This window comes from Triturus cristatus, chromosome 2_2, assembly GCF_964204655.1.
Source record: "Triturus cristatus chromosome 2_2, aTriCri1.1, whole genome shotgun sequence".
Lineage (NCBI taxonomy): Eukaryota > Metazoa > Chordata > Amphibia > Caudata > Salamandridae > Triturus > Triturus cristatus.
The window spans coordinates 74,679,130-74,692,838 of record NC_140582.1 but is presented as its reverse complement, the minus strand read 5'-3'; the positions used below and the strand labels follow the sequence as shown (position 1 = coordinate 74,692,838).

Genomic DNA, 13,709 nt, shown 5'->3' with positions numbered 1-13,709 from the left:
ATGAATAGGGGAACAGAGATTGCCATTCTGCATTGAATTGCTGCTAGGAGCCTGCCATTGTCCTTACCCATTTCATCGCTCAGGAGAAGCTTGCTGCCGTTCATGCCCGGGAGGTGAGCCATCGCAGGATCGCAGCTGCTGGGGGCTACACGTCCCACAACCCCCTGCAGGCCTCCAAATCACTGACACCTGCAGCATAAAGCACAGCCAGTGGCCCACAGGACGCACGCGGGCCGCGCCCGGGCCCACGGCGGGCCCGTCCGGGCCTACTGTGTTATGCCCATAAGAGGCTGGGCCTACTGTCTTGACCCTCAACCCAGACCTCCTAGGCTACTGTCTAACGCAAATGATAGTCCTCATTAGAGTGCACAACAAAATTCAAATAACAAATTGTTTAGCCGCATTTGATGACTTATGTTCCATCGCATAAATCTAAATATTAAAGATGGATAATGAAGTCAAATGCTTTTTTAATGTTTGAGGTACGTCATGCTTACGTGCAGCTGTACATGACTGTCTAATTTATTATTGGATGAACTTTAATTCACAGAACTTTCTCTTCCTATCATTTTATACTACTACAAAGTTGTTAGACAGTACATGTTTATATGTATAACAATATTTATTTTCTTTCACAATGCCTGCGTTGTAGGTAATCATATATTTTATCTGTTTCGATCAAGCAGTAAATTCTGCATCAGAAAAGAGGATGCTAACCTGGTGAACATCATAAGTCAGGGATTTCATACATTTGGCTGTTATAATGTTTAAGAAGTCTTTTTTTCACAGGTTTAACCATAAAGAGGAGACATCTCTGGGGTGTATATTTATATACATGTCCTTGGATTGCCGTAAACATTTATATATGCAGCTGATAGACCAATATGAGTCCAGAGTTGTTAAACTAGTTGGTTGTCCTAAAGGGATTCAACCCAGATTTGTTGTTTTCTAGGCCACTGTTAATATTTTTGGGATATTCTTGGAACAACTGGTTGTGTTTTACTTATTGGTTATTTTAATGCCTTTTGTCTCTGAAATCAGGAAAAAAAATAAACATTGTTAAAACAGCAGTAAAAGTTCACTTCTTGCTATTGGAAGCCATTTGTTGTGTTTAGGCCTGCTTCGCTTTCTGGTTAATTTTTGTCCCTTGGGATATTTTTCCAAGTATCGATACTCCTGCCAATTGCTTCTTAATGTAGTGTGCATTCCGTATTTCCAAGAAATTTTCTGTACGTATCCTCTGGTATGTAAAGTTGGTCCATCTAAATAAAAATTCTCTGACATTCAAAACAATGATTAGGCCTTACATAGAGGCAAACTGGGATAAATTGTCTGCATACAGCAGATGGACAGTAACCCTTATTCTTGACTAAAGTCATATTAGGATGTTTGGAATTTTAAGAGGTGGAACACTAGGTAAGTTACCCTTGCAATGGTCCACTTTAGAGTGTTCTGTTCAGCTTGCATGCAAGTCAGGACTTGTGAACCTTCTTGAAGTGCCTAATAAGCTGTTTCTTCTCTCGGAATCTGGTCTCACATTGACTACAATGATATGGCCGCTCTCCAGAATGTATTCTCTGATGTATAGTAAGAGTTCCTTTCTGGGTAAAGCTTTTTTCACACTCATCACACTGATACGGCTTTTCTCCAGTATGCTTTGTTTGATGCCGAATTAGATTATTTTTCCAGCTGAAGCTTTGATCACAAACATTGCACTGATAAGGTCTCTGTCGTGTGTGCATCTTTTGGTTCCTAATGAGATGGCTTGTTCCACTGACGCTTTTCAGGCTTTCACTACTTTGAAAAGGTGAGTTTTTTGCACGTGCTCTCAGGTGTCGTATGGAATCACCTTTGTGATAGAAGTTCTGCTTGCGTTGAGCAAATGTATACGTATTCCAGTGTGGCTGTGGGCTTGGTTCACATGCAATAACTTCTGCATTGTCCAGCTCCTTCTCATGCTCCTTGCACATGTCTGAATGTTGTCTTTGTAGGTTCTCTTGTTGGAGATTTGTGCTAGACAGATTACTTAAACCACTTTCACCTTGAATGTTTATCGTTCCTTCAAGTTCCTGACTCCTTTCCGATTGCAGGCGGCTTCTAGACTTCTTTACAGTCTCTGAGTTTTGTGAAAACATTGCTTTTTGTGATGTAGCTTTGCATGGTGTAGTTTCAGTACAATTCATATAACCTTGATTGTTCATGTTCCTGGTTATGAATCTATCCCCTTTTTGGGAAAAAAAGAGGAGATTACTTGTGTTAGAGCTCCATATGAAAAGCATCTTTATCACATTCGTTCAAAAGTTATTATAACTAACAGATGGCTTTGGAAAATAAATGAAAAGCACACAGACTTATGTTATGCCTAGTTACTCAAGTTGATACAATTCATGGTTTTAGACATTTATATGTAGCAGTGCAAAACACTGGAAATATAAAGTAGGTTATATACAGCTATCGCAAAATAAAGTGTGATCTTTTCCACTTCTTCAATATTGTTGTCATCAATAAAAGGTATGTTTTTCACAAATTCTTTAAGGACGCAGTACTGCCTCATCTAGACTGTTAAAATAATTGACTTTGAGGATGATTAACAGCAGCATCCTCAGCATGCAACAAAAATAGCAGTGTTCTGAACTAGCAGAAACTCTGAAACACAACACTTTAAAGTCTGGGCTAAGGCCTAAAGATGGTAACACGTTAACAAATAGGTTAGAAATCAGTGAGGCTTCTTCATGTACTATGGCACGCTAAGATTAGTAATGTGCACTGAAACCATATGCACGTGTCATCTATTGATTTGGATATGTTAAGGAAGTGGGCAAAATGAATATTATGAAATGGCAGGAAAGCTTTACGATCATTTTAGATAGAGCGGTTAAGGAAAGCAGATGGTGTGGCAAAAGAAATGTTGCCCGTTTAGTAACCTCTGTACTGTCAGTTGCTGTAATCTGTCCGTTTGCAACATGTGAAAACAATTCCATATTGTGAGTGTAAGAAACTGTGCTAGACAGAGCTAAGCCAAACATGTTTGTGTGCCCCATGCCATGCCTATAGGGGAAAATGCATTTCCTCTTTGTGTCTCATCCCTCAGCAGGTGAAAATGTATGTCAAGCGGGTATGGTTTCCTTGCATATTACTAAAAGCTAATATAGTGGTTGAAGTGGTGGGCCTCAGTGTCCCTGAACTCTATGCTATCTAGAGAATGACAACAAAGCTTGTGATGTTAATGACTGTGTCCATTGCACAATCATAGTAACTACTAAGTGACTTCTACCCTTTTCTACAGAAGGCCTACAGTGAAAATCTTTAAACTTAATTAATAAGAAAGCGACATATCTGTTGCATACCTCGGTTGTACAGGAACAATAAATTATTTTCCTGTGGCTATGGATCATTGTGCCTTCCTGGGAGTTTAAATAACCTTTCTTTTAATCACCCACTTGGGGCTTCACCTGAAGTAGCTAAACAAAGCATAGGAGCCTTTCATATATCCATATCAGTATCGCTAAACAACATTTTCCCTTCACACAACATTATACTCTGTGCTCAGAAGACAAACAATGTAACGGACAGATGTAGGGTAAGTAAGCAGGTTAAAATTGTAAGCTTTTTACTTTTTAGCGAATGGAATCATGGCAACAAGGAAGTTTTTACCCCTTTTACCATACTGTGTAACCAAGTTGTCACTACATGAACCTACTAATATTGCAGTTGTGGTCTGATAGTGGGAAGTTGCAGCGAACACTGTTCACAGGAGTGCCCTTGTAAATATGGCTGAACAACACAAAAAAGTGACCTATGGAATGCTTGAATTAATCGCAGCCACTGAAAATTACTCAGGGCCACATTGCAGCCCCTCGTTTTTGTAGCAGACACCCTAAGAGCAATGGGGATGCCCAGATATGGGTCCAGTCCCCAATGCGCCATAGGACTCAAGCTCACTGATGAGAAATGTAGGTTGAAACCAGTCTGGGGTTGCTTGTGGTCTTATGTGGAGGGGACCTGGCTGTTCGGGATGGACAATTCCTATTGCAGCAGAACCAAGACTGATATGCATAAAGCAGGTCTTTCTCCAGAGTGGCACAGTGGGTGAAAAACAATGGTCAGGAAGGCAGCCCAAAGTGATTGCCAGAGGCTGATTGATTCAAGGATTCCTTCCATCATCTTGTAGTTTTTTCTGTTAAGTCTGGAATAAACCCAGATGCCAATGTCCACACTACAGAGGCCTGTGATTTTTTGCACATGTTCAGATAACACAAGTAACACTCATGCCTGCATAGGCGTATTTCTGATGGCTATTCAATTGTCTACACTGACGGAGATCACAGCTCAACCACTCTATAAAGGACCACAGAGTGTATCACGGAGACAAGACAGGCACTCTACTGACCAACATCACAGCCATTGCTACTTGGCAGCCAGTGACCATAAACTGAGCGACACCGTGGCTTGCTGCGTTCCATATATTAACCATTTTCAGGAGGCTCAAGTATCCAGGATCCTGGGTGCACTAAATCTCCAACACCCCCCCCAATGTCACACCAATTTAGCAATGATAGTTTTGAACAAGCAGATACTCCCTAGAATTCCAAGCATGCACAGATGAAGGAACAGCTTAAAAATTCAGTCTCCGGTGTTAAGCCCACTAGGAAAAGAATGTCCTTGTTAGCAACATAAGTCTTCCTTCCTAACTTAGTAGAGAGACAGACACCTGCATAACTAACTTAAAGAAAGAAATGCTCACCACAGATGGTGCAATGATTCTATTTAACATCTCAGCAGTGTTCGATACTGCTGACAAGAAATTACTCCTAAGATCCACGATCCACCGACAGTGGTGCTGCAGTGGCAGCCATTCAGTGCATCTCTTTCATGTCAAAAGACCTTATTAGGTAAAACTGCCTTCACATATCGCCTCTTTGTAGGAAGGCAGAACCCTTCTGCGTGGTTACCCCTACTTTGTGCCTGGTACTATGCTGGTTTTTGACTAGTCTGACTCTCACCCTGCTAACCAGGACCCCGGTCTATCTGCTTTCTCCCTAAATTGTTGTGTTGAGTACTTGGGCACATTCCAGACTGAATACTGGGGTACCCTTATCAGTTCCTAGTATATGGTACTAAGCTACCCAGAGCATAGGCACTCCAGAGGGCTTCCATGGGCTGAAGCATGCATTATGCCACCCATGAGAGACCATGCAAATGAAACTACAGGCCCGCCATTGCAGCCTGTGTAAGTTGGTGCTAGCACCACTTGCTAAAGATATAGGTTTCCTATATCTGGGGTTGCTGGAGCGGGTAAAATTTTGTATACCCCCCATTCTGCATGTTTATATTAATCCGAATAATCAATTCATTGTAATATTATTAATCTGTTTGAAGTGATAACTCACCAATTATATTAACAAAAGAATTACACGTGGGAATTGCACTTTGCATGGCTATATTAATTGTAAACTAATTTGAGTATGCATATTAATAGTAGAAAACTAGAATATTGCATGTTATATGTCGCTTTGGTGATGTATTTGTGATTTGTGCTTTATTCAGTGAATATAAACCGCTCTGAGTGTTGCTTCTGCTAGATAAATACACACACATATGGGTATTAGCAAGGGGATAACATTTTATTAGCCATTTCTATGTTTTAATCACGTTTTTGTGTTTCTTTTGCTTAAGTTGACCATTTCGGCCTAAACAAGATGGCTGAACGAGATGTTAAACGTGACTGCCCTGACAACACGAGGTTCTGTTTGAAATGCGCAGGCGTCGCCGCCAGCAGCAGTGGCCTGGACCTGACCCCGGGAGAACATGTACCCTTCAAGGACGCTCCGGGAACCTATCCAAGACCAAAGACAAAGGTCAATTTAAGAAACCGGAACAAGCAAGTTTGATAACTTCATCATTTGACACCCTAAGAACTGTACCCCTCGACCCCAAGTGGACCAATCAGGACTTTCTAAACCCCGATCTTGATACTTTTTGACATTATTTTCATTATAAAAGTAGGTAGCGAATTGAGCTTAAAAACGCTATCGTTCGCTCGCTCTTCTTTGACGAACTCGATTTCCTGACGTTATGCTGATGGAGAGGATGGTGACACTGCTGGACAGCTGTTATCCTGAATCTTTGAGAGACTGAATTGCGGCCTAACTTTGCTGAATAAAATTCTTCTTGACTGACTGACTTAGAGGACGACTTTAGCCAGAATAGGTAAATATGATGCTCTGAAATGCTGATGATGATTTCTAACATTTCTTGCAATATTTCTTAGATAAAGAATATTTGATTAATTGACTAATGTGTTGTGTCGATTATGTAAGAAGAGAATTTAATGGGATTTGAAGACTAGATAAATGACTGTGAAACTAAACCTGCAAACAACTAAATGATCCATCTCCTTATGAGAGGGATATCTTAGGTCTGTGGTCAATGTGTTTAGAGTTTTCATGTCAGCGTTTGAAAGCATATTTCCCTCAGAAAACAGATCAACTGAGAGTAAGTATTGGTGTTATGGGCCCCGCCAATGAATGTATATGAGTGAATTGATGCTGAGGTAGTTTGATCTGTGCTGAAGGGGGAATTTGATGTTCCGCGCTGGAACAGTTTTTCTGGTAGCAAGACGATGGTTTTTATTGTTTTGGTTTAGTGATTATTGCTTGTAAATAGCTTATTGATTATTGGTTATTTATTGGTTTATGTATTAACACTCTATGTTGAGTCGTATTGAGTTATGTTGTTTGCACGGCTTCTGGGATGTAGAAAGTCGGATGTTTGTAACGGTTCCGTAGTAGAGGTAAGCGGTGTTCTCGGGAAAGACGGAATTGTTGTTATCCTGTAGGTACACAGGAGAAACGTGTGACGATTGAAGTTGCACGACGCATTGTCTGGGTTTGATTCGGTGACATCGCCGTGTGTTGCCATTAGAGACATTTTCTGTGTGAGAGAAGTGTGTATGATAGCGAAGGATACCTGTGAAATTTTGATCTTAGGCACCAGGGATCCAACTGGCATTCCGATAACGCTTATCACTGGAAAGGTACTCTCTGAGCTTGTTAGAAGGACAAAGGAGAGGTAAGCGCTGCTTTGTTAACGTATGTCATAATTCTGTAGTAGGACAGACTGTTCGCTGTTCTCGGGAAAGACAGGATTCTGTGTGAATGTACTACATTTTTCTTGTGTGAAAGTGCGTGAACAAAATAGCATTCAGGTTAATTGTGAAACTCTGGTTTTATTTCTCAGGAGCATTGGGTCTCCAACTATGTGTCTTAATTCTGGAGAAACAGTTAGCTAATGCTTGTCAGAAGGGTGAAGTAGAGGGATGTGCTACTTTATCAACGGAAGTAACGATTCCGTAGTAGGGCAGAGGTAAGTGCTGCTCTCGGGAAAGATGGAATTCCCGTGAGAAAGGTCTATTGCTATTCTTTGGTTATCGAAGCGGACAATGGAGACGTTTTTATGTTGTTACTAACAGAATTGTAGAAATTGAAACAAAACTTACTGAGCAGATTTGTAAAGGAGGGGTAGACAGGAGCAGGAGCTGCCGCAGCGGCTGCTGACGTCAGAACAACCGCGCTGGGATTTGACAGTCGGAACCGTAAAATGCTCTGGATTGGTGCGTTAGTGTGCGCCGCGCTAGGAGTGGAGAAATACAGGGTGACGTAAACGCTCCCTATTGGTGCGTTAGTGTGAGTCGTGCTGGGATTTGAGAATTGTGACAGTGACGTAGACGCTCCGGATTGGTGCGTTAGTGTGAGTCGCGCTGCAATTGGACAGAATAGCGGTACAGTCGTAAGGAGAAACTAGTGAGACACGACAGAAAGGAAAATGTATTACGATCCACCAGAAAAGGAGAAAAAGTCTTGGTTTGGTAAAATTAAGAAGTGGTTTAAGAAGAACAAACCGATCATAACTAGGGAAGGACAGTTACTTCCTCCACCGAAACCCCTGCATCCTTTATGGTTGAGAAATATGGATATCACACATGCATTTGGTTAGATAATTGGGTTAAATCAGGGGTCTCCAACCCTTTGTGTAGTGAGAGCTACTTCTGGTCAGTGAAAATCGTCGTGAGCTACTAAACCCCAAGCAACTCGCACATTTTTCCGAGAGACCTCCCCACGCTCAATTTCATTAATCTTAAGCCTAATTTCTTCAGAGCCCATACTGAATTCTGTAAATAGGAAGAGGTCTAGTTTGCACCGTCCTGTCCTACACTAAGCACATACCCATTTTTCTCAAAAGCCATTCACTACTAACAGCACAGCTGCCCACTTAGCTCAATCGCTACATACCCCTAAGGCACACAGGTGTCAACCTCCTCAAAATAAATTTGGGAATGTGCGTGCATCAATCTGTCTGTGACTCTGTGTACAATCCTAGACATGGTGCTGCACCTGCTCAAAATGGCAAGGGCCGCCAGTGCATATTTGACTGATTTTTACTTATCATCACCCCAAAAACCCTTTTGCTCTACCTGTTAATTTTTTGGTTAGCCCACCTCTAACAAAATGTTTGATGGGTCTCCTACCTTCATAAACTTATTCCAGAAAGCTGGTGCCTTACTGCAAATGTAGGAGATTGATAAGTAAAAATGTATTTTCCCTTCTGAGATTCTCCCTTTCTGTGGCATGAATTTTGCAGTCTGGGATTTAAAACGCAGAGAAGAACGAGACAAAACTCATCAAAGGGACTCGTTCTTTGAATTGTGACAATGCCCTGCTTCTGCCTGTTGAGCCGTGAAGTAGCAGAAGGAAAATTTGCAAAGGAAGAGGCACAGACCTACCTTTTTCAAAAACATGTACTTTCAGTAATGCTGAAGGTGCGATAACTGTTCTTGTTGGCACCAGTGACCAGTCTGACCTTCATTTTCAAAGTGCACCTCATTTTAATGACAAAAATGCTGCTCAGTGCATGTGCGGCCCTTTGATTTCAACCTCGGCTGGCACCGCACTTTACTTTTGAATGAGGATGTAAAGCGCGGTAGCAGGTGACGTTAGAATCCAAGATCCTTGCATGCTCTGAACTGCTTTCACAGTCATGCAAAGGTAAATATATAGCGCAGTGTAGAAATCAATGAAAGGCTTTCACTGATTACTACAGTGCGCTATATATTTGCCTTTGAATGACTGTGAAAGCAGTTCAGTGCAGGCAAGCACCTTCGATTTTTGTGCTGACTGCCACCGTGCTTTATTGAAGGCAGGAAGATGTAAAACACGGTAGCCAGGGCTGGCTTTAGCGCTGGTGGCGCCCAGTGCGGCAATGCTTGTTGACCCCCCAAGTGACCACCTCCGCTACGGATTCCTTCATAACCATCCTTTAACAGTGCCTCTCAAGCCTTCATAACCACTCTCTCTCAGATACATTTATTTTAATTAGTTTTATAGCGCCACTCCTACCAACCAGTGTAAGGTGTCAGAACACTTTACATGACACAGATTTACACAGACAATCAATCAGTGAAATGTTACATACGACTGAGGACAAGAAGGTATAGGAGTCACAAGTCATCCATACTGGTAGGCAGGATAGTTTAGAGTGCTTGGTCAGGAGAGGCAGAAACATAGAATTTTTTTTTTTTTTTTAAACCTAACTCCGACCTAACAACATGGTTGGGGGATTCGAATAGGAATTGATTTGTACCCAAATGAACCTATTTTGCAACAACTGGGGGAAATCATAATGGTCCAGCCCGGCCAGCCAGCCTATACCTTGCAGTTTTCGTGCAGCTCTTTGATAAGTTACTTGCTCACTGTTCTACATTTGGATTTTAACTCAAAGAGCTAGCTAGCAACAATCTGCACCTTCTTTGCAGCAGGCATATTAACCGTCTGTGCTATCCTACAGCGAGTAAAAACTTCCTGTGTATTGTAAGTTTACAAATTATACAAACAATCTCTTGCTCTGTTTCCAAGAAGTACATTCATCATCCACGTTGACATTTTTATTGTTGGCAGAAATTAGTTCCAGGCCAGGAACGCAGTAGCAGGTGTTTTCTATATTTATATTGGCGCACCCACATGAAGTCAGCCTTAGCACCCGGTGGCATAGGTCGCGCTGCCCTAGCTGCAGCACAGTACATGCAAGGACTTTTAATTTGAATGTCAGCTGCCGCTGTGCTTTTATTACTGTTAAGGCAAGTATTAAAACACGGTGGCAGCCGATGTTAAAATCTAAGGTCCTTGCATGGGTGCATACTAACCAGACCTGCTAACAGCTGTCACAGTCATAAAAAAGCAAATATATAGCGAGGTGTAGTAATCAGTGAAAGGCTTTCACTGATTACTACACCGCGCTATATATTTGCCTTAGCATGACTTTGGAGGTGTTCAGTGCAGGCGAGCACTTAAGTTGGCTGCCACAGTGATAGAGTGCCTGCAAGGACCTTTGATGTTAACGTTGGCTGCCACCGCACTTTATTCCTCATGCATATGTAAAGCACGGTGGCAGCCAATGTTAAAATCAAAGGTACTTTACTTGCATGCACTTTCCCAGAATAATCCACTTTCACTGACTACTACGCAAAGGCAAATGAAAGCGTGATAAGGTCAGTGAAAGTGGATTAGTGCAGACAAGAATCTTAGAGTCAGACTTTAACATCGACTCCCACCGCGATATCGGCCCAGTCACAGTGCCTGAAAGGACATTTAATTTTAAACGTTGCCTGCCACTGCGCTTTTTTACTGAAGGCAGATCTCTACAGTGCAGTGGCAGACAATGCTAAAATCAAAAGGCCTTGCAAGCACTGTGTGCTTTTACCCGACGACGCGGCTCATTCAGGGTCAGGGGTCCCTCTTAGCACACAGCTGCTCCGGGAGGCCACAAAAATGAAATGTGATCCGAAGCGCGGTGCCAGCCTGGAAAAGGCAGATGGCGCGTGAATGGGAGGAAAAACCTCACGTTCGCCAGGCAATAATAAGAATCTTACATTTTTTAATTACCTTAACACAGGCATCCACTCCCACAGCAATTTCGGCCCAGCCCCAGTCAGTGCCTGAAAGGACTTTTAATTTTAAACGTTGCCTGCCACTGCGCTTTTTTACTGAATGTAGATCTCTAAAGTGCAGTGGCAGACAACGCTAAAATCAAAGGGCCTTGCAAGCACTGTGTGCTTTTACCCGACGACGCGGCTCATTCAGGGTCAGGGGTCCCTCTTAGCACACAGCTGCTCCGGGAGGCCACAAAAATGAAATGTGATCCGAAGCGCGGTGCCAGCCTGGAAAAGGCAGATGGCGCGTGAATCGGAGGAAAAACCTCACGTTCGCCAGGCAATAATAAGAATCTTACATTTTTTAATTAACTTAACACAGGCATCCACTCCCACAGCAATTTCGGCCCAGCCTCAGTCAGTGCCTGAAAGGACTTTTAATTTTAAACGTTGCCTGCCACTGCGCTTTTTTACTGAAGGCAGATCTCTACAGTGCAGTGGCAGACAACGCTAAAATCAAAAGGCCTTGCAAGCACTGAGTGCTTTTACCCAGCGACTCGGCTCATTCAGGGTCAGGTGCCCCTCTTACCTCAGAGCTGCTCCGGGAGGCCCAAGTCAGTGGAGTGGAAGATGATGGGAAGCGCGGTGCCAGCCTGGAAAAGGAGGAGGAAAAACGTCACGGTCTTCAGCCCGCCCCGCCCCAGCTAAGCTCACTACAGCCAATCAGAGCAGCTGGTTTGTGTGAGGGCGGGCAAGGGCTGTTTACTTATGGAAAAGGGCTGAAAGTTGTGAAAGAAAATGACGGGATACAAAATAAAATTGTGAATGACGTCTCAATAATTAAATAGCAGCGCGAGCTACTCTCAGAGGGTCGGCGAGCTACCGGTAGCTCGCGATCGACCTGTTGGAGACCCCTGGGTTAAATACACTGAAAAGGACGGAGTATTGGCTTTTCCAGAGCATGGTTCATTTAATTTGGCTGTTTTGAGAAATTTGAGAGAGAAAATGATGAATTTAGACCCGAGACCTAGACCGACTCAATTTGAGGCTTTGACGGAGTGGGAAGACGAAATGCATGACCGAGAAAGACAGAGAAATGGTAGAGGATATAGGTACCTGTTTGGCAGATCATACGGACATGAGACGCATGATGATCGAATGAGAAGGTGGCGAAATGCGAGTATGACTGAGGGTTTGTTTCCCGTAAGAACTGCAGGAGAGAATGAAGGACGAAAGTGTGTAGAAAAGAGGCATAATGTGGAATCGAGAGGATATGGAGTGAATGAATCAGAAGATGATGTACTTGATGATATGTTCTATAAGAATCCACCACCATACCGACCAGAACCAGAAATATTAACTCCAAGTGCCCCAATGAAAGAAACAGTACGAATCATAAAATCGGAACCAGAGTTCCAAGATTTGGGAAGAAACAATCCTATTAGAAAGGTAGAGAAGAAGTCCGGAGGAAAATTAGATGGAGAAAATTCAGCAGAACTAGCAAAAACAACTCTAGAATTAACTGAGAAAATATGAGAATTGACTAAGAATTTGGAAGCGAGTAACTGTACCAGTAACGATAGGTCCAGTAATGCCTATTTTTGACAAGCAGAAAGACAGTGAACATTGTTTGACTGTCCCTTATAAAAGTAATAAACCGGTGGAAAACCAAGAATGAGTCAGAGTGAGAATGCATGGAGACAGACTATGAGTATGATTGAACCGAGTTTTTCAAATAACCCATTTGTAGGACAAATGTGCAGAGAAACGAATGACAATGATAGAGACAATGTCAAAAACTCAACAAGATTTTGGACAAGGAAATATAGAGAAGCCAGTAGGACCATCTACCGAGGAGATGAGTGAATGGTTGAGAAGCTTGCAAAAGAAAGACAAGGAATCTCAGTCAATAGATGTAGCTAAATTACGAATGGTACTGGAAGAATTAATAGTAGGAACTATCCCGACAGAGAAGTTAAAAACCTACCAAGATGAGGAGTTGGTATTTCTGTGCAAAAGCATAACATGGAGAGCGAAGAGTCTTCATGAAAGATTAGAAGAAGTGGCAAATGAGATGGGTATTGATATTGAAAAGGTAAAAGCCTTACAGAAACCCTATCGAGTACTTTTCACCGAAAAAGATATTGAAAACATGAATACCATAGGACGAACAGGTCAGATTAAGGAAATAATTATTTTGTTGAGAAAATGGGGAGATGTGGACAAATGGAAGAGCAGATGGTATCGTAAGCGAGACGAAGTTTCAGACAAAACGTTTTCAGCTTATCCTGTGAGAGAGAAGGAGAAGGTTGTGACAGAATACCCTATGAGAGAGATTCCGGGAGGAGGATATGTGCATGTCCCATGGACTAGACAGGATATTTTGTCATTTACGAATGACTTCCCTCGAATGCGTGAAAAACCCGTTGAGTGGCATAGACAGGTGGACAGATTTGTGAAGCTATCCAAAGTACTGTGGATTGATTTGAATAGCTTGTTTGACATAATCGTGCCAGCGGATCTATGGACAGAATGTAAAATAGTAATAGATTGGCCAACACAGGAATACCCAAGGGATCCTTAGACAGGAGCTCCAGACCCTGAGGTAATGAAGAAATACGAGCAGGTTATGGCATTTTTGAAGAACACAGTACCCCTAAAGAGACAGATTGGGTAAAAATTGGCAGAACACATCAGGAAAGCAAAGAATCAGTACATGCCTATTATGAGAGGTTAATTTTAGCCTTTAAACAATTCAGTGGAGATGAAAATTTGAGTGACAAGG

General features: G+C 42.3%; 1 protein-coding gene across 3 annotated transcripts in view; it reads right to left on the bottom strand.

Annotated features, from left to right (window-relative positions):
• Window positions 1–603: 603 nt before the first annotated feature.
• Window positions 604–13,709, bottom strand: part of LOC146861877 (uncharacterized) — a 200,000-nt gene continuing 186,894 nt past the window's right edge. For all 3 annotated transcript variants that reach the window (XM_085641048.1, XM_085641047.1, XM_085641049.1), the window contains exon 9: window positions 604–2,224. In XM_085641048.1, coding sequence (XP_085497174.1) covers window positions 1,473–2,224 — 752 coding nt within the window. In that variant the 3' untranslated portion in view covers window positions 604–1,472. The remainder of the gene's footprint in view (window positions 2,225–13,709) is intronic.